Below are 23639 nucleotides of genomic sequence, written 5' to 3'. Positions count from 1 at the left end.
TTAAAAAAATGTACAATCTTTAAGTTTATTTTTTAACTTTTTTGTTGCATATTAACCACCTCTACTAATAAGGTTTTTTAAATGACTGTATTTTGTTACTTCTTTATTAAATTAGGCCTATGGACCACTCTCCAATTGAGTTTTTTAGTAGAACTATATACATATTTAGTGCTACTTTATAAAGAGACAGCCAGGTAAGTTGATATGGTTTGATCTGTTTATCTGAATGACAGTTTGGCCCAGAAATCTCAGTGGCTCTTGCATCTCCTCAGACTTGTATGTAGGCAATATTTTCCTTTTGTGTTTGTAATGCAGGATGTGAATGATAAGTATCAGCTCAGGCACCAGCTTGTGAATGTACAAATTGTCATCTTTGCACACACAGTTCTTCAAAGCTACAGACTGAGATTTGATTTGGTGGCACAGTAAGTACAGCGTGCAGCTCAGTGTGTACATGCTGCATTGAGATCCAGTTAATGCAGGAAAATCAGTCTTTATCTAGGCCTTGTGAGGTACAATACAAGCTAAGCAGAGTCTAAACCTGTGACATTTTTGTTCCAGTCTCCAGGAGGAAAAAAAAGAGAGAGAGAATAAATAAATAAATAAATAAATAAATAAATAAATTAAAACAGTGAGAGGAAAGATACTCAGAAAGAATAATTTATTGGTGTCTGGAGCATAAATACAGCATTCAGACCATTTTCAGAAAAAAAAATATATATATATATATCTTAAATACATTGAATTTGCACTTGCTTTTTGCTACTATTTTTTGTAACACAATCAAAGAGTAGCAGCTTCACCCAAGTAGAGACAGATACAGACAGGGCTGCAAACCTCCTGCTGCTGAATGGATACAGTTTTGAAATGACTGAGCTCTTCATTCAACCTAAAATGAACTGGTAAAACTATGCATTGAGAAAGGCTGGTTAAGAAACTGAATGTTAATATTATCCCTTAAATGCAAACAGGCCAATTGCACCTTCCATTTTACGTTTTTACTAATTGAATAAGTCCCATGTATTACATCAACATAGGACAAGTTTCTCTGAAAAACTCAGCCAGGACTACAGTAGTATTCCTTCTTACTGAAACGAGCCTTGGAAGGGGTTTTGAATGTTCAAAACAAAAAGTTCTTTTGTATGTTTGGTTTTTTGTTTTTGTTTTGTGCTCTATCATAAATAGTACATCCTAGTACATCCTTGTACATCCATCATAAATATGATTATCTGATTCCCGTTTAGACACCTTCTTAAATCCTCATCACAATATACCCACAAATGGAGTTGAGTGGACACAGTTGAAACGGCTGCTGCATGATGAAGAAGAATCAAAATAAAGGTAATTTTATAAGCATTAACAGCCTCATGCTATCCGTGAGCCTGGAAGAGCGGGAAGGGAGGAGTACTCACTGTGAGTACTGTGAGAATAGTACATGGAAGTGCAGGAAGGCTCTCTACAATAAAATTAAAGCTATCTTTCTTTTTTCACCTTCTGTAGAACAAAAACTTTTAGTAATAATAGCTAAATATTAGAGATCTCAGGAACAAAACCAAAGCTCATTTGTAGGACATGTGGGTACCAGTGGATTTATTGGACTTTGTTCTTTCCTCACCCAACTCCCAACACACAAATCCCACTGCATACAGGCTAGCTGTCACAGCAAGCAGGGCCTGCACTCTCTCTAGAGAAATTTCAAAAGCCTTCTCCCTCCCATCTGTTATTTGAATCCACCCTAATTTGTTCTGAGAAGAGCTTACTCTCAGAAGGGCAGTATTTGCCCCACAGTAAAATCAACTCAAAGTTCAAAGTCTCTTCACTCCTAAAACAAAGGTTTCCTCTGTTACAAAACAGTTTCACCGTGCTTAACCTCATCTGGTAGCAGGGCCAAGCGATGCACTCTAAGGATGACAGTAATTGTCACTCTAACATTAAAAGCAGGCTTTGTATATTTCCTTTCATCACTGGAGAGAAGTGAAGGAGAAAGAGCAGAAGATCTGTTATAGAGCACAGCAGAGGTGTCCTAGCTCTCAGGCTTTTTAAAATCCACCAGGATTTTAAGAACATGGAACCATTCAGTGCTCCCAAGGCCCCGCACTGCAGGGAAAGATGTGAACTGACAGGAGCTTTGTATGGTACCCACAGAAGTGGAGAGAGCAGCGAGAAAGCCTTGCTCCAAATCCCATTCCCAGGTGGAAAAATGTACCAGCTGGTTGCTCTAAAGCAGGATTTTCACTTTAACAGATTTGTCTGAAAGGAGGATGTGAAGTGAGAGATGAAGCAGGAAGGAGGGGAATAAGCAGATGGACTGTGGTAGAAACAATGACACTGATAAAAGTAGTTTCCCCATGCTTAGATGTATGTCTTCTGTGGGCAAAGAAGGGGAAGCACAGGAACTCTGTAATTGGATAACTTTTATCAAAAATTAAAGTATTGCCTAATCTCTGACCAGGTTACTACACATCCAGGGACAGCAACAGTCCATCACTGTGGAATATTATGACAAAAATATTGTCTTTTCACAGGACTATGACAGAAAACATAGGAGCTATGGCTAATTTTTGACATTGAAAATAGTGTGGTAGCAGTTTGCCTAGTTATGAACAAAAGAGAGAGAAAAAAAAAAAAAAAAGATGAAACAAAAAATACACTGAAGTAAAACGAGGTTGTAAAAATATCTGAATGAGAAAGCTTCAGTGCAGTCCTTTCTGTTTGAAAGCATTGGGGGTGACAAAAGATCTGCCTCCTCTTGAAGCACAGGTACAATGTGAGTATGCAAACTACCACACTATGGGCACTCCTCCTTGTTAGCACTAAGACAATTGTTAATGTAATACTGCTCACCGTTAATTCAAACAAATCGCATACAACTGGTTGCTATAAACTCCAGAAAATACCATTTCACCACCTTGGCAGCCTGAGTGCCTCAGTGCATCCTCAGTTCAAAAGGTTTAGGCACTGACAGAGGATGCAAAGAATAGTGTGTTCAGTACCACGAACCTTCTGATTCAACTGCTGTCTAAGTCAAACAGCATTGAACTTCAAGCAGGAATTTTTACATTTTGCTTATGTGATGAACCCTCATTTTATAATTAGTTGAAAAGTCAACTCAGCATCCTTACTGGCCCATAATATGTGTCAGTACGTGCCAGGGCAGCCTTTCCAGCAGTGCTCTCTCAGAAGTTTATCATAAACTTACCATTAAATATAATCCTAAAAGGACTAGTATTCTTAGTGCTACTCTTTGAAAAGTACCATTTATAGCAACAGATGCCACGTGTTTCTGCACTAGCCAGATCTTTCTGTACTGGATTAAATAATTAAATAAATAAATGGTCATACTCTGTTATGTATTTAGGATATCGTTTTGGCACACAGAAAGGACTACCACGTGTAGTCCAGACTTACTAATTTGCACGCTGCAATGTTTGCAGTTTGAACTTTCATTTTCTGATATTCCTTTTTTTGGAAGGATTTTTCAAAAGCATTAGAAGTTCCAGCTAACTTGGGAAAGCCTTTCATTTTATAAGTTTGTTTTGAGGTCCTTTATTGAAAATCACCAGCACAAAAACCTCCAAGGCAATATCTGCTCCTGGTGGCCAGCGAATGCAAGACAAAATAAACTTTGAGGCCTTGGAAAGACTTCAAGATCCTTCTGTCTAGCCAAAGACAGCAAGTTTTCTCGCCTTCATCAGGGCTGATGCAATGAGACTTCTGAAATCTGTTTGCATAACCACCAGTTCGTGTTGGTTTCCTCTGTTGCCTGCACATTAACAGTGAAAAATAAATAAATAGACAAATAAATAAAGTCAAACAATCAAATAAAAACAAACAAACAAATAAATTTGGGATTCTGAGAGAAAGCTTAGTTCTTTTTAGAGGGAAAACCCAAAAAAACCTGTGTACATGTGAGTGAAGAACTGTTGTTCTGTCTCAGCTGTTCATTTGCTGCATGTTCTGCTGGGTTTCTGTAGATCTAGATTACTTTCATTATGTGTTAATTCTCTTGGATGCAAACTGGAGAAGACATGCTTGTTCTGCAAATTAGCCACAGTAAGTTAAAATAGACATGAAGATGGAGCAGACTGAAAATGATGTTGTAAGAATTCGAATTAGAGTAGATTAGGCACAGATTCACTTAATCTGTACAATTAATAACTTCCAGAGGAAAAAAAATAGAAAGAAAAAAAGAAAAAAAAAAGAAAAAAAAAAAAAAAAGGAAGAGTGGTGTACTAGGAAGAAAGTAGGAAGAAAGGATTTGAGTATTTAAGGTTAACAAGATTTGAAAAATCTAGAACAGTACGCTAAAGCCAAAGGGAAAGAAAAAAAAATCAAAAAAAAACAAAACAAAACAAAAAAAAAAACTTCCATTTCCTTCCTTTGAGCGCAAAGATAACTTCTGTCACCCAGATGGTCTCAGTCTGATCGTGGAGAACATGTACCCATTTTTGCCCTGTAAAACCTTCTCTGGACATCTTTGTTGACCCGATATAACACTGGAGCACTACAGCATACAGCAAACAGCAAGGATCTTACAGAATAAGGGTTAAGGTGGCTCATTCAGCTAGCCTGCCAAAAAGAAAGGCACTGTAAATAAGGAGATACCAGAAAACAACTGCCCAGCCTGGAAGGGGAAATGGCGAAGGAATATTTGGGCTCTTGGAAAGAAGCTCAAAGCATTTAGTTAACCTAATTGCAGTGCTGTGTGAAAGGTCCTAGACTTGTTACATTAGTGTTGTGCTAACTCAAGAAACAAGCTTTCAAGATACCTAAGAATTTGATAAGTATTTGTACTGAAAGTCTTTTACTCTATTTTTAGCTTTACTACTAAAAAGATTTTGACAGATTAGAAGATTTGACTTGATTTCCAAATTTACAGGGTGGTTTCAGAAATCCCATCTCTCTGTAACAAGCCCACATGCTGAACACAGTCCTCCACCATGGTCTGTTTTAAGGCAACAGAAAACTATGTCACATCATCAAGAGCATTCTACAATTGGTTTTGTTGCAGGCAATGCAAACACAATCTCTTTTCATGTTAAATGCAACACATTTCTTTGTCACAGACTAAGTAATGACACTTGGGTTTCTTAAGATACGTAATTTGTGAAGAAAGAGTTACACTAAGAAAAAAACTAAGGTTCTCAGGGAATTCATGAAAGGAGAATCCACTGCTTAAATTCAACCTTTTAGTATTTATCATTTAATGCAAGAATAAACATACCCTTCAGTGCCTCAGAGGAAAGAATTAAGAGATTCCAAGTGCTATACACTGATTTTACTAAAGGTATTTAAATAATAATAATAATAAAACATGGTTTATGATCTCTAATTCTCATTAATGCAGGCAAAATGCACACGATTATACCAGTGCATGCTGACAGACTGTAAGACAAACCCTTTCAACTCACAAACCATGACTGGTTTTAGCTTGTTAAAATATATAAAATATCAACAATCAGTAAAAAAATTATTTGCTCACACTTCTCACAACTATATAAGGAAAGGGAAAGACCAGTAGCCATGTAGGAAGAAATATATATCCTTTTATTAAAAGGAAGATTAAGAAGCATGTGCTGCAGTAACTCGGGGTGGTGTCAAAGAGCTCAGCAAATTGAAGATAAGAGTGTAATAAAACAGCTTAGTCATTTGACCAATAATGTTGACCAGTTTCGTTGCATATGCACTCACAGATGAAAGGGTAAGGTCAGTGAGGAAGTGAGTAAAAGTCAGTGAAGTAGATGAGAAAGGTTTCTTTTAGAGACAGAGGAAAACTCTCATTCTTCAGCTCTTCCTCACCCTGGAGCAACATCTTCTGTTTGTCAGGGAAAAGAGAAAGGAGAAACCTGTTGCTTTCTCCAGAAAAACTGAGCCTTCCCTCCTGGCTGGTTCACTCTTCTCAGAAATCCATTATGATTTATTTCTTGTTGACTCAGGTCTCTGCTATTCAGCTGCCAGACTTACTCCAAAGCTGGGTGCTCTGCTCTCTTTTCTTCACCAGCTTTCACAGGGTTAACCAAGAAAACATGGAAAGAACTTTCCTGGGTGCTTCTTCTCAGAGCTGAGGTATATCCATTCCACTTAAGCTCTAATATCCCCTTTGCATGCCTGGGATGGTGACATATGCTGGTATTAGTCCAGGTGTGTTCTCACTCTAAGGCTGGGGGTAAAAGTAAATCACCCTACAGGCACAGCTTGCTCTGACTTTCCTTAGTGGAATCAAAAGGGGTTCTCTGATTCTCTTTGGCTGTGCTTGTACTGTAAATAAAAGTGCTAGACCCCTGGTCACTCATACTTGTTATTTACTTCACAGATGTTTTTGGACCACTTAAGCTAGCTTTCTCCACCCATACCTGCTAGGGAGGGCAGTAATTACTAGTAATGTGTATACAAGCCAGACACTAGACATAGCCATTTGGGCTTGGATCAATCCATCTTACTTTTTAATCAAGCAATATAAACTCAAGCTTAGGCTCCTTGGCAGTTAGGAAGAGCTTAAGGCGGGAGAAGAATAAAAATACCCAACTGAAGGAGTATAGTTCTTACAATTCTTACTTGCCACCTGATAATAAGATGAGATTTACTCTCCCCTCAACATTCCTTTAAGATCTCCAGAATAAACTTCTTTATGCAGATTTATGGTGATCGGGTTTGCCTGGATGGCACCTAAGATTCTTGGCCTACTTGGCTGTGCACTTAACAAGTTATTGGAAGAAAAAGTCAAATTAATATTGAACCTGTACTAATGCCTGCAAGTATGCAGAAATGCCTTTGAAACCCCTATAGTGAAATGCTTCTGGTGTTGGATACCTCTACAGTTTATATTGCCCATTGCATGGTGTCTGATTCACAAAGATTCACAAAGCTGAAGATCCATAGAAGCACACACACCACATTTTAAAAATTGTGCTGTAAATCAGTTTTAGGGTGGAAAAAATAACACATTCCTCTCACCAGCAGATGCTGCGGCAACTACTCTGATGGTTTAGGGTTAGCTTGATTTACTGTTAGCTTGTTGGTCACCCTCACGACCAGACTCATGTGCCATCTTCGGTGAACCCGCAGGTGTTAGCCTGGGCAGCTGGGGCACACGTAGGATACCACATGCCCATGCAGGTTCAGAAAAGTAACGGCTGCCAGGCGCGCTCATGCAGACGGACAGCAGACTGTCCACATGCCAGCAGGCAGGAGGTACTGGACACTTGGTCTAAGGTCACCCTGGAGGCCACTCCTTCAGAGCTGTGCAACAACAGACGATAGTCTCATGCCAGTGTGAGAATGCCTTTGTTTTATGAAAACAAAGTAGCATTTACAAGGGTATCTCACCTTTAGTGAGATAGCTATAAATGGAATACATTGAGAGAAGCCAGACTATTAAATATAACTCCTATATGTCCTTGGTAAAGGAATGCTTCTAGAAATAGATGTTTTCCATGAAAATGTCCTTAAATTTCAGGTCTATTTGCTCTTCAATTGATAAGTAGCTTAAAGAATTTCTAAATTCTGTTTGCCTGCAGGACTCTGTCACTAACCTCTCTAAATGACTACAGATTCCTTTAATCCCTTTATTATTTACTTTATAATTTCTTTTGTCATTCTGGTTTTTCATCTTCCTCTGAGAATAAGTGGGAGAGAGATCATCCCACACTGTTCAAGTATCATCCACACTTAAAAAAAAAATCTAACCTAATGTACTAACATCGCATTCTGACTTACTTTTGTTTGAACTTCATCAAATTCCACCCCCAAATTCTTAACTTATATATATGACTACTCGGTCTTAGTAATTACCTTTTCCCCATCTTCCATCTTAATATTATTTAGCAAGTATTCTTTTTGGCAGCCAACTTAAGCCATAATGACTCCAGTTAGTCAATGAAAGCCAATAAAATGGGCCTCAGCAAGTATAATGAATTCTCATCTTGCCATTTTTCCCAATATTTTGTTAAAAGGTTTTAACCTAACCTGCACAACTTACAGTTTACTTCTGCTCTGGTTATAAGGTCCCAGACTGCTACCTCCTCTTTCATTCTGGAGGCAGCTGGCACAACAGGGATAAACTATTTCTGATCCAGTATTTAAGAGGCCATAAAATTAAGTAGATAAACTACTATTCTATTCACCCGTACATCTTTATGTTCAATTATTTTTTCTCATTGTGCTTACAGTTTTTGTTTTTGTTTTGTTTTGCTTTTAAGAGCACCATGTCTAATTAGGCATCTTGAGGAACTCTTTGTATTGTATTTTCCTCAGTGGTGTATGGCAATGTTCAAAACTGATGTGCGTGCTTTGACAGTGCTCAGACAGCCAATGTCTTCAAAGATAATCTTTCTCTGAAAACCTTCAATGAGGAGAGAATATCTTCTGTGGCTCACAAATCTCAGGACTCACCTCCACTTCATGTCAGTAGGACCCCAGATATATCATCTCTTATAAACTGCAAAGACAAACTGAAATTAGGAAAGACAGCAGAACATAAAATCACAGTGACTCCATTCCCAGTTCTTTGGCACACATTCCTCCAACCATGATTAAACTCATTGATTTTACCCAGATAGATATTGTCTAGGAAGCTACAAAAGCTTTTTTTTTTTTTTTTTTCTTGCTTTTTCTTTTTTCCCTTACAATTCCACAACTCCACAAATATTATCAGGGTTTCAGGGTTTAAAGTCTGGATCAAAAACAAAATACAGGCTTCTTCAAAAAAAAAAAAAAAAGTCTTCAACACATACACTACATAATCACTACATAATGACATATTTGTTGTAGAACAATCCTATATTGTTTTTAGGTGCTGTTCCATGGGAAAAAAAAAAAAAAAGAGTTAATGATACAAGTTTCAAAGGTGAGAGAACTCATCTTCAACATGTTTCAAATTTTTTTTGCAAGTAGACAGAGCTTAATACTTCAGGACATAGGGAGAAATAATGCATATAGTCACCTGCTTTGTCACAAATCTCCCTAGTCAGCAGGAACCCTAAAGTATGTTGCACTGAAGTGGCATATTGTAATATTCTCATACAATAATGTCTCTGAACTGGACCATCAAAAGTGAACTCAATTAAAGGTGAACAAGGTTAATCAAAGGTGAATCAAAGGTAAGCAGGACCCAGACTACAAGTTCATTCTGTCTGTACCCTGCTGAAGATATAGACATACATGGCATGTCTTACACCCACAAAGGATTTGCAGTTCTCTGGGAACTCTTGGGAGCAGCTTTAGTAGGGTACCAAGGTCACAAGCTTCTAGGAGACACATGGCACCCATGTGAACAAGCACAGCCAGGCCCCAAAAACTACTCTGTACCAGGTCAAGTAAGAAGGGGTCAGCAATATTCTCCAGAAAATTTTCCTGGAAGCTGAGTTGTCCTGCTTTAACTGCAGAATCCCATATAAAGCATTTTATCCTCAAACAAGTAATATGCTCAAACTGTCCCCAAGACAATAGAAAGGGGTAGCATTTGTTCTTGAGTTTTCTGACTCTTCCTGCTGATTTTACTGTCCTTTCCTAATCAATCACAGTTGCTTTGCTGCCTCTACATTTATGTACTTCTGCTACTGTTCTGCTATCATAAATTAGCAGCAATAGGGAAACTAATCATTCATACTGCTCATGTCCAATAAACAAGGATAGTTCATCAGCCTACCCTTCATCCATCATAAATATCTATTACTTCAGTAATAACCTGTAAGATAGCTCTGCTCACTGCCACTAGCTAATTATTCAAAGTGGAAAGAACTTTAAAACATCAGAAAGAATTATAATTAAGGGCTATTTTCCTCACAGATCCTAACCCAGAGAGCAGGTGGAAGAACTGAGATGCAAGATGCTATTATGGAAGCCATGGTGTCTGTGATGACCCGAGATCAGATTCATGGTTATAAAACAGGTCCCAGTAAAGCCAGGAGATTAGAAAATGTTTTGGGTGCTGGAAGTCTGTATAACCCTGCTTTTTGAGACAGAAAGTCACCTTCGCATGGGGACAAAGCATCAGTTCCAGGAGGAAATCCCTGGGGGACACAAGACTTTACGGATTTTAATGCACCTGTTAATGCCGTTTAAAAACATGGATTTTAGTAAAAGCTTAAAGAGTTCAAGCGACTAAATAACACCTGGGTTTTAGATAGCCTAAAGTTAATTCACATCTGAGATCTTGTGCTGATCTCTTAGTGGGATAATCTGTCTAAATCATGTTTAGGTTGTTTCTTGGAGACTATTAGTAGTGCAGGTATCTACATGAAGTTTCTAGTTGCAAGAATATCTGAACTGTAAAGTGTTTTCTCATATCATTAGCCCTATGAATTAATAAGTACTACCATTAATTTAACTCTTATCAAGATATTCCTGATAGGACAATCTATTTTATTGTTTACTGCTATACTAATGATTTCACTGCTTTTTTTAAGCAGGTACTTACACTATATTTTTTCCATACCTTTTTCTGTGTTTTCCACTATGTTTTGCACTGTTAGATCCTGGTCATGCCATTCAGTGTCTGTAAATTTACCTATCTTAGCAATAAATGATATGTGTAGAAAACTACCAGTGCTCCATAATGCACTTCTCTGACAGGAAACTGTTATCTGGGAGTTTTGTTTAAATATAGCAAGACATGCTTAGAAATGCATTTACTGAAAGAGTAACAAGTCTGGCAAACTTGTTTTCTTTACATTAACATTTTAAACTCAAAACCTCACTAAAGGACAATGAAATTCTTCTAATTTCCTTTGCTAGCATTGCTGAGAACCAAGAGATTTATATGTAAACAGAAGTATGTGATCTTACATGCAAGCTCTCTCTCCTGCTCAAACCATTTAACAGTGGTATAAATTCTAGTTTTCAGTGACAGCAGAGCTTACTTCTTTAAAAGCTTGTTCAAGGCAGCAATATCCCCCTCCAGAGAAAGGACTTTGTGAAAACATGACCTTTGCAGGAGACACTTCTGTATCCCATAGCCTAGAAAATATATAGGAATGAACTCCTTCTAGCTGGATGAAAGCAGAAGCCACTTGTCAGTGCTGGACTCCATCTTCCTCACTGTGCTGTGGCTCTGTGAGCTTCTGGGCTGTGGTGAAACCATGGGCAATGCTCTGCAGACACCTCCACACACAAGCAAAAGCCTCCACTGGCTTCAGCAGGACCAAAGAGGCAGTTTCCTCATGCAAAGGCATGTGTCAGCTGCTGCTTCATCTTCGTCCTTCAAAGCCAGAGACATCTTATACCCTCAGCAAAGGCAAGTTACACTGTGTGGGAACTGAGATGGTAGAAATGCTGAGTATTTTTCTGACCATTCAAGGAAGAAGGGACCATAAGGGAAGTGCTCTTCACCTTACAGATGAGATACCCCTGAAAAATGCCCCTGAAAAATAATTACTGAAAAGTTCAATAATCATGAACATGAAGTGGCAATAGTGTTGTTAGCTTCTGATTTTCAACAGAAGTCAAGCAAAGGAGCACCCACAGAAAGTACAAATCCCTTCACACACCCCTTCCATACATCATTACTTGGAGCTCGCTGCCACAAAAGTTTTTGAAGACCAAAGTAGAAATGTTCTTTGACAAGCTCCTTCAGAGGCTAATAAATGCAGAGGCCTGAATAAAGAGATCTCTGACAGTCTGGTAATAACTGAAAACTGAGTGGATAGATTAGGAGAAGGATCAAACATAGATTTGCCTTGTTTCTTATATTTTTTTTTTAACTCCACCTAGTGCCCAGTGCTAGAGACAGGATACAATATGTTCAACAGCTGAGGCACTAGTCACACACTTTCTGCGTCCTCATCCTTTTCTTATCCTTCCAAATGAGAAAGTTGCATGAAAAAAAAATGATGACGCGATGAATTTGCAGGGAACAGCAAAGTCTATTCCTGTATGAGACCTTTCTGGAAACTCCTTAAAACAAATCTTTTGTATGGGATTACAGCGTATTTCGGATCATTGTTTGCCAGCAAAAGTGAATATAATTTCAGATAAATTAAAATGTTTAACCCTGGTATAATTATACTGCCTTCTGAGACCTGGTTAACTTTAGTGTCACTGAATCAAGCCAAATAATTTCCAAGATACTACCTTCTGTATGCAAACATTAAACTTGTTCAGTGGAAATCCTCATGCTGTTTCCAGCTAAAAGTAAAATAAGCAGGTGTCAGAACGAAAACACAGGATAAGGACATCAAAATTACACCACCAATTTCTGCGATCAGCTGAGTCCCATTTATTGTTATTTACCACACACAACTATCAAATATTAACTCCCAAACTATTATTTTTTTTATGTTCTACATGATATGTTACCTAGACTAGTCCATTTACTACAGGTGTTATTATTCTGACTTGTGCATTGAATTTACTACAGATATTATTATTCTGACTTCTTAGTGCTGTCTCATCAGCAACTATTTACTTCTCTTGCTACTACTTAATGGGAGTGCTTACAACAGAGTATGCTACAGACACACAAAGCCTGCATTATATTTATCCATTAAAAGCCTTTCACTTAATGATTTTGGAGGGTTTGCCATCAAAAAGATCTCTTTCAAAGACAATGGATTCCTTATCTGAACAACAGTTTTGCTGGTTATTTACCTTTGGCACAGAGTATATTCAAAAGGACACATCCCTTAAATATGTTTTGTTCACTGTGAGTTCAGTCCATCATGGTGCCAAACACCATCAATTCCCCTTGCAACTATAACTTTCAGTACTTTTGAGTGGTTCAGAACCTCTCAGGATCCACTTTAAGAAGATGATAAATAATTTTTGAAATATTCAGTCTGAAGATGAATATACTCCTTTGAGCATTTCATCACGTGGCCTCCAAGAAAAAGTATTTTCCTCGCACCCACTTGGTTTGTTCTGACAGTTGAAACATGCTCTGTGCAAGATGCTGGCTCTTTCTCAACTAAAATATGGTCCCAGTCCTGCAAAGTTTACTTCCAGGTTTGTTTTTTTTGTTTGTTTGTTTGTTTATTCTTTCCCCACAACAGAGATTTTCCAAATTTAAAAGCATTTGGTGTTTTGTTAATAAGTAAATTGTTTAGTGAACTACTAATTTGTCTTTAAAAAGCTATCATTCACCAAAACACAGAGAAAAAAACATATATCAGCAGCATGCTTTTGCAATGTTGGTCATGTCTGTAATTTTTAACAAGCCAGCAAACAAGACATAGGGCAGTAATAGTGTGTTCAAAATCCCAAGGGAGATCTTAAACAGAATTAGTTATAGAAATGAACCCAAAATGAACCCAAGACCAGCCCTGGCTGCATGAAGCCTGCTCTACTAGGACTCAGCACTCACAATCTCATTTGGCTAACTTCTGTGAATATTCAGCACAGTTTAACTTGCACACAACCACTTCATTTGTCCAACCACCTTCTACACTTGCAGCATCTCACTCTACAATTACAGAGAAATTTCAATAATGACCCCATAAACCGCAAAATACCGTCCCACGGTTGCTGTAGTGCCCAGCTGCTTCTTTCCTTAATTTTCATCAAGTCCTCTTGAAAAACTGCTTTACAGTTTCAAGCAGCTCTCTCCTCTCCAAACTACATTTTTATAGACATTTACAGGAGGGAAAATCTTTGCAAAGAAAGGGACAAATTCTGAATGTCTAAATCACTCCTTACCTGAATTTGAAGTCAATGGGGATTTTAGCTCAAAATTAATGTACTTAACATAATCTAAGTAAATAAGTAGAATAAACATCACTCTTAAAGGAAAATGGCATACACATAAACATTTAAACCAATTATTTCTGTAAATGTATTTTTCATATTTTCTCCAAGCCTAAGTCATCCTTTATATATTTGAATTCATTTATAAATGGCCTATCATTAGCAGACATTGAACATTGAGGTATAAGCATTTTATCACAGTAGGGAGATTCATGAGCAGGCATAAATTTCACCCCTTAACAAGTAGAACATGCAATCTAATTTGCTCAACAATAATCAAATTTGTATAAATTCACAAAATGTATTCCATAGAGGACAAAACTTCAGTAGGTGAGATACATGTAAATAGGCAATTTTACATCTGAGTGAGAGAAACACACCGTGGCTCTAATAACAGCACAGGAATTACGGTATTTAGGCAGTCAGAGATGCTTTTCAGACCTGCTTGAAAGAAACTCCAAGGACCCAATCCCACAGCTCTTACTGGGGTCCTTTGCCTTTCGGTGGGAGGTTTGTTTTCCATGAGTAAGAAACGCAGCGGGTGGCCCCAATTTGCTTCAAATTCAGATAATGACTCACACTATATATTTTATGACCAGGACCCAAGTTGCTGTTTTAAACAGATTCAGTCTCGCATGACTATGCTTGGAAACTTTTTCAAGATGATAAGTGACCATGAAGGAGCAGCCTGACTGCTTTATGGGGATTATACGGAGATCCCAGTTTAGACACCGCTCGCATGTCAGATGTTCTTCTTTTTAAATAGGTTTTGTGCTTGAGATTGATCCAGGATTGATACTAACAGAAACTAAATTCCTCTATCAGCAATATATTTATAGTAATGCCAATTTCCATCTACTCTTCTGTCAACACCCCTGACTGAGTTGGAGAGATGCCTCTCCTTGGAGGTAAATGGAGAGGAAACGCGATACATCCTCTGCCTGCTGGGCTGCCACCAGGAGTGAAATGTGATAGCGATGGGGGCATCTCGTACCCCAGTGAAATATCCCATCTCCCATGGGCAACCTAGCAGCTGTCACCTGGTAAAAAATGTTAGTCACTTCCTGTGAAAAAAACACCCAGGGGTAATCACCTTCCCCATATCCTCCCAAGCCCCAAATTCTCCTGAAAACTTAGCCATTCACTAGCAGAACATGCACTGTGCAGAGCCACAGGGGCAAGCCACCAGGATGGCATCTCACCGTTACAGGCCCTGTGGTCTCAAGCAATGTTTAACTCTTTCTGAGAAAGTGTTCCTTTAGTCCCACACTTTGTGAAGTCCTGTGTGTGTGTGTGACAAGCCATAGTGGCTGAGTTAGGTGGGAGTAATTACACCTGCAAGTCAGGCCCAGGGAACCTAACACGTTGGAAATATTTTCATGCTGGGCAGGACGCTGAAGCTACATGGGGCTTCATCGCTTTTTGTGTGCATTACTAAACTCCAGGAAGAAAACAAAAAAGTCAATCAGTGCCAGCAAAGCCACACCTACGGTTCCTCAAAGTTTTCCTCCTCATGAAGAAACATAAAGAGGTAAACAACTGTAGTGCTCACAGGCTACTCCTCTTTCCAGGATCTCGGACCTGAAACACTGCATTCAGCCAGACGCATTTCCACGACAGACAAACCAAAGCTTCCTGCCGCAACCCTGCCAGAGCTCTGACACCTCCCGCGGGGCTCCCCATCCCTCCTGCCCCTCTTGCCCTGGTTCCGGACCCTGCCCTGTGCCAGGAACCCCCCCCCCCCCCGGGGAACAGCAGGTGAGCCCCGGAGGAGGTCAGCACAGGGGGAAGAGGGCTGAAGCCAGCCACGGGGTGGAAATGCAAAGCAAAGAACATTTGGAAACCCGTTTCTGGAAAGAGACCAGCCGTTGTGAGGGACCCATACAGAAATAAATAAATAAATGAATGCCATCAGGCCGCAAATAACTGAACGAACTGAAATCTCAGCTGCCTAACCTGCCCGCTTTTCCCCTTGGCTGGCTCAGCAGCGGCTGCTCGCCCATGTTGCAGCCTTTTGGAGAGCGAGGAGCCCCGCCGATCCTAAAAAGTTTTGCGGGCGAAGGAGAGGGGTGGTGGCAGGAAAGGGAGCCCCCCCCCCGGGGGGCGTCGCGGCCCCGTCTCCCCGCTCTGCTGCGGGCACCGCACGGCAGCTGGAGGTGATTTGCCCCCGGTACCCCAAGACCCCCTTACTCGGCCCAGTTCTTGCGAGCAGTCGCCGTTCAGCGCTGCCCGGAGCCGGGATTTAGGGACCAGGGTGTCTCCTCCTCCGGGGGGAAGATGGGAGAGCGGCTGGACGGAGGGAACCACGACCCCGGCCGGGGGGCCACCAGCCCCGACACTCCCAGGGCCGCCTCTCGGCTTCAGGTGCAGTTTGCCACCAGCCCACCCTTTTGGGGGCCTGGGGGTGTAGAGGGGGGGTGTGACGCCTCTCCACTCCCCCGGGGCTGCTAACTGAAAGGTCTAGAAACCACCTCCGCTCCCAAAACCCTTCCCAGGAGCATCAGCATCGCCTCTCGCTCAGGGCACGGCGGCGCTGGTGCGGGCCCCCCCGGAGGGCGGCAGCGGGCTCCGTTTCTCCCCCAGAAGCCCCCCCCCCCATTGCGGTCACGGCCCCTTCAAGCACGGCCGGGGCCGGGCAGGGGCAGGCGCCTGAGGGCTGCGAGGCTGCCCCTGCCCCGAGCGAGGGCAAGGAGCTTGGAGTTGCCCCCGGCCCGGGGGGGGGCGTCTCGGTGCAGAGGGAAGGGGCGAGGGAAGCCGGGGGCGGCCTGCGGGAGGCTGCGGCCGCTTCCCAGCCCCCAGCGGGGCATTTCGGCTTCTTTGGTATGCTGAGAAGTGGCTGCTCTTTGCTGCAGCGACGGGGAGGGAAGGGGGGAGCCGAGCTGGCAAAGCAGGAGCGGGGAGAACGGGAGGGGGCACAAAAAATCCGCCGAGGTGCCCACCGCGACTCCCCGCACCTTTGCGAGCCGGGCAAAGCGGGGTCCGGCCCCCGGCTGGCCGGGGAGCAGAGGGGTGCGGGCTGCCGGGGCTGCTGCTTGGCGGTGTTGGGGTGTCAGAGAGGCGAGGAGAGCCTATGATCTACTACACTGCAGTGCCAGCGTCAGGAGCCTCCTGCTCGGGAGCTGCCACTGCAGGGCAGCCGGCACACACGCACACGCAGAGCATCCCTCCCCACGCAGCCCGGGCTCCGGCAGCTCTCGCCTCCCCCGGCACGAAGTGCTTGCAGACAACCCGCTGGCCGGGGGAGCGAGCAGGGAGGAAGGGGGGGGACCGAGGCTTGGGGGGGTTAGGCAAGGAGGGCCGGTATTTCCCCGAAAAGCAGCCCTCCCCTCCCTCCGAGCCGGACGCCCGGAGCCGGAGGGATGCAACAGCGGCAGCCGTGACCCCCCCTCTCCCCCCGGGGCCGGGCGGCCCGGGGCACCCGCATTTACATTTCTTATGTAATGCACCGCAAGTTTCCCTGTCGGAGCCGGGCTGAAGGGAAGCGCATGATGCCGGCAGCAAGGCAGAAATGGAGAAGCACGGCACGGCCCCCGGCGGGTGTGCACGGAGGGGGCATCCCGGAGGAGGCGCAGCCACCCCGGCCGTGCTGCTGCCGTGCTCGGCTGCCGTCTAGGGCACAAACCCCGGGCGAGCGGCCACCCCCGGTCCATGCCCCCCACACACGCCCCCTCCACATCCCTGGCTTGAAGTCCCGGCGGAGGGAGGGGGAGTAATAAGCAGGGACCCCCCCCCTCCTTTCCCCATCCGGGGGCGGGGGGTGCCGGGCTCGGTTTGGGCAAAGCCGGACGAGGCGGGTGGGTGTGGAGGGGGCGACTGAGCACAAAGTGCGGGGCAGGACCGGAGCCCCGGAGCCCCTCGACCACCGCAGCGGGGCCGGCTCGCACGGGCACGGCGGGGCCGCGCTGCTCGGCCCCGCAGCGGGCGCCCCGCAGGGGCAGTGCCCGGGGGGCTCGCCCCCGGGAGCCGGGAGGGTGGGCGCTACCGGCCGCCCCTCGGAAAGGGCAGTGAGAACAAAGTTTCCTCCTCGGAAATAGCGCACGGCAACTAGGAGATGCGGACCGGGCTATAGGGTCGCCTTGGATTATCTTTTTCCTCCGTGGTGACAGGGGCTGAAGCTAATCCGTGCTGCTCCTTGCTTATTCATACACGTATGCACATGCATGTCCGTGCCGGCCTCGTTACATTTCCCCCTTCTCCCCTCAGCAGGATTGCAGATCTACCTCGGCGAGCAACAGACAGGGTAGCATAAAAGAGAAACAACGCAGTGCAATGGATTGCTTACCAGTTTGGTTCTTGTTTTTCTTAAGACTCTTGCCACAAAGACACTGCAGCATATGCGATCCTTTGCTGAAAATGTTCCAAAGAAACCACATTGATTTGGGCGAAAAGCAATCCAGCAGCTTATACACCCTGAGAAAGAAGAGATCCTTGTGGTTGCATAATAATAAATTGAGACCAGTTCTCCTGAAGAGGGGCACCAGTTTTATCATAGAAAAAATGATTATATTCCGATCTTCTCCCAGTTTTTTTTTTTTTTTTCCTCACGTGGTATATTTCTTTGAGACTTTTCAATGGATGCTTTTTTCAGCCAGGCTGAATGGTTATTCCCCCTAGATCAACATTGGATTATAACCAAAAGCGTGGAAAGAGAGAGAGGGAGAGGGAAAAATAAATAAGAAAAATAAGAAAAATCCCCTTTTTCAGCGCGAAGCCAAACGAAAAGTAAGGTAGCGAAATCCCAGCCGAGGCCAAACCCTCACCGGAGACGCCGGCAAAACGCGGCGGAGAGATCCCCGAGGAGAAAACCATAGCCTGGCACTTGACTGCTAGGAGGATGGGTGGATCCGCAGAACAAAAGCCACGGCAGGATCCATCCTACTGAGCGCCTGCCATTGTGCGGCCCCGCGGCGGGAGAGCGCACCGCCGGCCCCCGGCGAAGCCCGGCTTCTTCTTCGGGCGGAGACACCGCCTGCCGCCCTTCTCCGGGCGCCGACCCCGCCCGCAGCCCCCTCCCCGCCGCCCCCCGGCCCCGCTGGAGGCCGCTGCCGCCGCCGCCCCCCGCCCGCCCGCCGCAGCCTCGGCGCCCAGTCGCCGCCGGGCGCCCGGGGAGGAGGAGCCGCGCTGCCCCCCCGGCCCGCAGCGCCGGCACGTACCCACGTGCGGCAGGGATGGGGGCGAGGGGTCCCCGCCAGGGGTGCCGGGCACCCCGGGGGTGGCTGGGCTTTGTGTCCTGCCCCCAAGGTGCGGTCGCGGTGCTGGGGTTGGGGTGGTAGAGGTGGTTGGCGCAGCCGGCACCATGAAATGGGGGGCGGTGGGGGTTGGATGTGGGAGGGGTGATGGGGCGGTTGGGGGCTGCCCCCAAAGGGGAAGGTGCTGTTTTGTGTTAGGGTGGTGCACGGTGGAGGCCTGGGACACTACTGGCGGGCTCAAGCACTGTGAACACCCCACAAAGGCAATGCAAAAATAACCCCACAAAGCACCCATTGCTCAGACGAGTTGACAGGCCCAAAGAGAGATAGACAGACAGGCCAGCTCCTGAGCAGTGCCACTCACTGCAGTCCCATGCAGAGAGCCCCCTGCCCTTTCACCAGCCCTCCCCAGCCTCTGGGAGGCTCACTGCACTGATCCAGCCCTGCAGCAGTGTGGTTGCACCCATGCATGGCAATGGTGGCACTGTGAGAGCTGGAGGTTGATGCCCATGTTCTTCTTCAACCCCCTGGAAGTTGATGCCCGTGTTCTCCCTCTCCCCTCCAGACGCTCTGCTGGACTGCGTGAATACTGGAAGGTATTGGAAGTATGGGACAGGGAGCATGAAGCAATGAGGGAAAAGACAATGGGGTAGCAGTAGAAGGGAAGTGTTGAAAGGATGAAGGTGGGAGAAGAAAATGGGTAATAGAAGCAGAAGAAAGAACAGCTCTCTCCTCTCCTGCTCTTCTCCTCTTGCCAAAGTCATCTGTATCCTCCTTCTTGATCATTTCTACCTCTTTGGACAAAGGCCCTTTCATTGACCATTTACTTTTTCTCAGACAAAAACAGAAATCCCAGGACACTGTTTTCACCTCTGACATTTCTATTTGTATTTACATTCATTCAGACTCGGTCAGACTTTGGTGTTTTCTCCTGAGGCCATGGAAGCTGCCATTGCTCCAGGAAGAGTAAGACTAAAGTGTGTAAAAACTCAGGGGGTTCTCTGTGGGCTTTTCATCCACCATGAAGACGTCTGGCTCGCTGGCTACCAATATTTGTGAACTCTGACTGTTAACATCAACAAAAGTGACAGGTACTGAAAATTTCCAATAGCTATCGTTTCAGTGAGATTATGTATTTATGCATGTAGATGAATTGCTTGGTTGTGAGATACCTATCTACATAATATTTAAATGGCATTACCCTGTTATATGGAGATGAAGGATAACGCACAGAAATGAAGGGTCATATTGTGAGAAGTGACCCATGGAGCCTGCAGAGCATTATATGTACAGGGAGGTATCTGCTTGTAGGCACACAAGTTTGCACGAAATAAAATAAGCCAAATTCGATGGATAAAATTTAGGAAAAGGTAAAAAGAAAGTGAAGCAATGGTCAAAGAAGAAGATAATGCTGAGATGCATCTCAGTCCCTTTCCCCTTCCCCGTGGCCACACTGCCTGTTGAACTAATGAACAACATTAATGACAGCAGCATGCTGGAGTTACACAGGCTGCTGGGAAGACGATCTGGCTCGGCCACCTTGCCACCAGCTGGCTGGGAGTTCGTAGCAGCCCTAGTGCTATTCATGGTAGCTCATATGTCACTGCTCCCTGCAAACATAAAATTGATCTAGAGTCTTCCCAAAAATATCAGAGATCCCTGTCTATCTTTCGTTGACCACCAGAGCCAACATTATATAGCTGGAACAGTCTGTGATCTGTGAAAAACAATAAGTCATTGACAAGCCTTCCACCCCAGTAATTGGTTTATGTACCTCCTCCAGGCTAGCATGTAACTCTCTATTTCTAAATGAAAGTAAAACTTCTATTTAGCATCTCACCATCATTCAGGTATCAGGATCTGTGACGGCAGAGACAAAGGGGTCTCATTCTGGAGGTGATATGTTATTTAAGGGTTACTGGAGTTAAGGTAGAAGCAGGAGCTCTGTACCTCATTTACCTTGTGAATCCAATAACTTGATGCCTTTGAGGAGGTCCCCAAAACAGGGCAAGTCTGTGGGGAAGTACCTGAGCAAGAATGTGATTTGTTTTGCATAAAAAGAATTCCTTTTTATGCAAAGTCTAAGTCATGGAAAGATTAGCCTTTTGAAAGAAGAGTTGACCTGATGTGAAGAAAACAGAGGAAGCCTTTTATTCTTAGCTGAAATATGTATAAGAACCTTGAAAAGTCTAAAACATTTACTCAAACCTGTTTAGTCTAAGTATAAATTATCCTTTTCAACACTTCAATTAATTTATAAATGGCCTATCATTAACTGGCACTGAACTGGGTGTAAGCATTTTATCACAGAAGGAAGATTCATTGCAAAAATAATTTTCATACTTTACTGCATACAATGGGCAAGCAATCAAAAAAAAAAAAAAAAGGAAACTGGACAAAAACATTCCCTCAAGGGTTCTGATCTGCCTCAAGGACCACAGAATATGGGACTTTACATGGAAAGAGATATATGCATAAAAGATGTGAAGATCCGTGGAAGAAAATGTCATCTACAAGTCAAGAGAAGTGAAAATCAATATGAGGTATTCGGTCAGATCTTTTTCCGTGGATTTCAGGTTCCCTTCTGGGCAAAATGGAGAAAGCAGTAGTGAAATATTCTGAGCACTCAGGCTGTACAGAGAAAACCTCTGTTTGATATACTATTGCAGGTTGAGGAGAGAAGAAAAACATAACAAAATGAAAGGCCCCTTGATTTTACAGCATACCACCAACACTCCCTGTCTTCTGGATGAGAGAAAAGAAGTCTCTCTTTGAGAAGAGAGACAGTTTTCCCAGGATGTCAGGGCAAACCTACATATAAGCACAGCTTATATGTTAAGGCTGAAGAATAACCCCCTCAACCCAATGTTTCTGTATACATTGATTCCAAGAGTAAGTTAGGGAAAAAAAAATTGCTGCAAACACCCTCTTCAAAATAATACAACTTATGTTATTTTCATATTGTCTAGAAAATACTAGGACCATAGCTATCATTCAATGAAATTGAGCCTGTAGAACAAGGCATCTAGATGTCTGTGAGTTAGATGCTTTTACTCTATTATAGCCCATGGAGATCTAGAAACTTGATTTTTCTGCTGAAACTTAGACATCAAGTGGTGTTCAACTTTTCCTAAGATATCTTACAATATCAGGCATGGCAGATATGATGCTGTATCTACGGGTGACTTAGGGCTTTCTGGACCTGCAGGTGGAGGCCACACAGTACATCCTAGAGCATCTCAAAGGACCAGTGATGGCTATCCATGCATAGCCAACTGTACAGAGCTCCTAAATCTCTGTTGATTACAATGGAGTTTAGGTACTCAGCTCACAGATTTACATGTATACAGATACCTCATCTGAGGTGTTTTATCCACAAGCTTAACTAAAAGTTTACAATTCTAGGCTGTTATCACCCTTGGGTACAGCTGATTCTAAAATGCTCTTCATCTCTTTTTCTTCTGTGCTGGGAGTAGAGTCTAGGGGAGTATGAGGCTGAACTCTTCGCCATATTTCCAAGGTAGTCCAAGGTAGATTCTTGGATTGTTTAATGATAGAAAATCAAAAAGAACTGCCCAAGTATTAAGATCAGTGGAGATAAAGGGATACGGTCTTTTTGGAAATTTCTACTTTGCTCCTAGTTGTAAAGGGAAAAAGAAAGGGTTGTCATTCTCCTACAATATGGGCACACACATTGGCAGAATGAAAGGAGTGAGCTTGAATACTGGATGATCTTACAAATTAGAACATGTTCATTCACCAGTTCCAGCCCAGTGCCACATTCTTTAGGACAGTAAGGGTGACAGCTCTTATCTGAGAAAGAAAGGGAGACAACAGGGAATAGACTGTATCTTACAAGCATTACATATGTACAAAAAGAGGTTACCAAACATCAGGATTTACCTGTTGTTCCAACATGATGAAAGAACTGCAGAGAATTCCTGAGGGAACTCTTGTGAGTGGTGCTCTAAACTGGTGCTGCAATGGTGCCCTGTGCTGGTGGTGCCTCGCTGAACTGCATGGGTAAAGGTGAACATACTTTGAGATACTGGGATTGTTTTAGGTTGCTAACATAAGTGGATGTTTTCTTATACATGAGTGGTGCCCTTTATTATCTGTTTTTCTCTGACCAGCCTGGTACTCGTGATGGCATTGCATACGTGGGAAAGGAGCTAACTGAATGGGGGGAAACGGGCCATTGCACTGCCTGCTCAGCAGGGGCCTAAACAGGTCCTGATATTTGGGAGGAGTCATTGTGGGAGGAATCCTACTGTCTCCATACAGCATAGTAAGATTTTGTGAGAGAGTAACGGGGTTGTGGGTGGGATGTGAGCATGATGTGGACTGAGTGCTACATAACGTAGTCTGACACTCAAAAAAAACTCTAATCTGTTACCCTATTTTGGACTGGAATTACAATGAAATGCTTTACAGGGAGGTGCCAAGATTGCTTTACTGAACAATTTGTTATTATTACTCTAGTAATGCCAAAGAGCTTTAGTCATGGATCAAGACCTTGGCATACTGGGCCCTGTAAAACTCAATCAAAGACTGCGCCTGGCCTAAATCAGTGTATTCAAGAAACAGTAAGAAACTTAGCTTGGAGGAAACACCCAGATTGGGGTGGTTCGGATGTTGTCACATGCTAGACGACATTTAATTCATTATTCAACATGAGAGATGTTCACAGAAGCACAGAAATGCTCCTGCATGTCTTAGCTGTGAACAACTCCCCTGACAAAAGTGAGGTCCAATGAACATAAACACATATCA

At 43.5% G+C, this 23639-nt stretch overlaps 1 protein-coding gene across 4 annotated transcripts in view; it reads right to left on the bottom strand.

Moving 5' to 3' along the window:
• FGF14 (fibroblast growth factor 14) overlaps positions 1–18672 on the bottom strand; it is a 410317-nt gene extending 391645 nt beyond the window's left edge. For 2 of the 4 annotated variants that reach the window (XM_005014874.6, XM_027443782.3), the window contains exon 1: positions 17960–18672. In XM_005014874.6, coding sequence (XP_005014931.1) covers positions 17960–18167 — 208 coding nt within the window. In that variant the 5' untranslated portion in view covers positions 18168–18672. The remainder of the gene's footprint in view (positions 1–17959) is intronic. The other 2 variants (XM_027443761.3, XM_021269077.4) reach the window with 2 other exon arrangements.
• Positions 18673–23639: the final 4967 nt, after the last annotated feature.

Source organism: Anas platyrhynchos, chromosome 1 (assembly GCF_047663525.1).
Source record: "Anas platyrhynchos isolate ZD024472 breed Pekin duck chromosome 1, IASCAAS_PekinDuck_T2T, whole genome shotgun sequence".
Lineage (NCBI taxonomy): Eukaryota > Metazoa > Chordata > Aves > Anseriformes > Anatidae > Anas > Anas platyrhynchos.
This window is presented reverse-complemented; position numbering and strand designations above follow the sequence as displayed.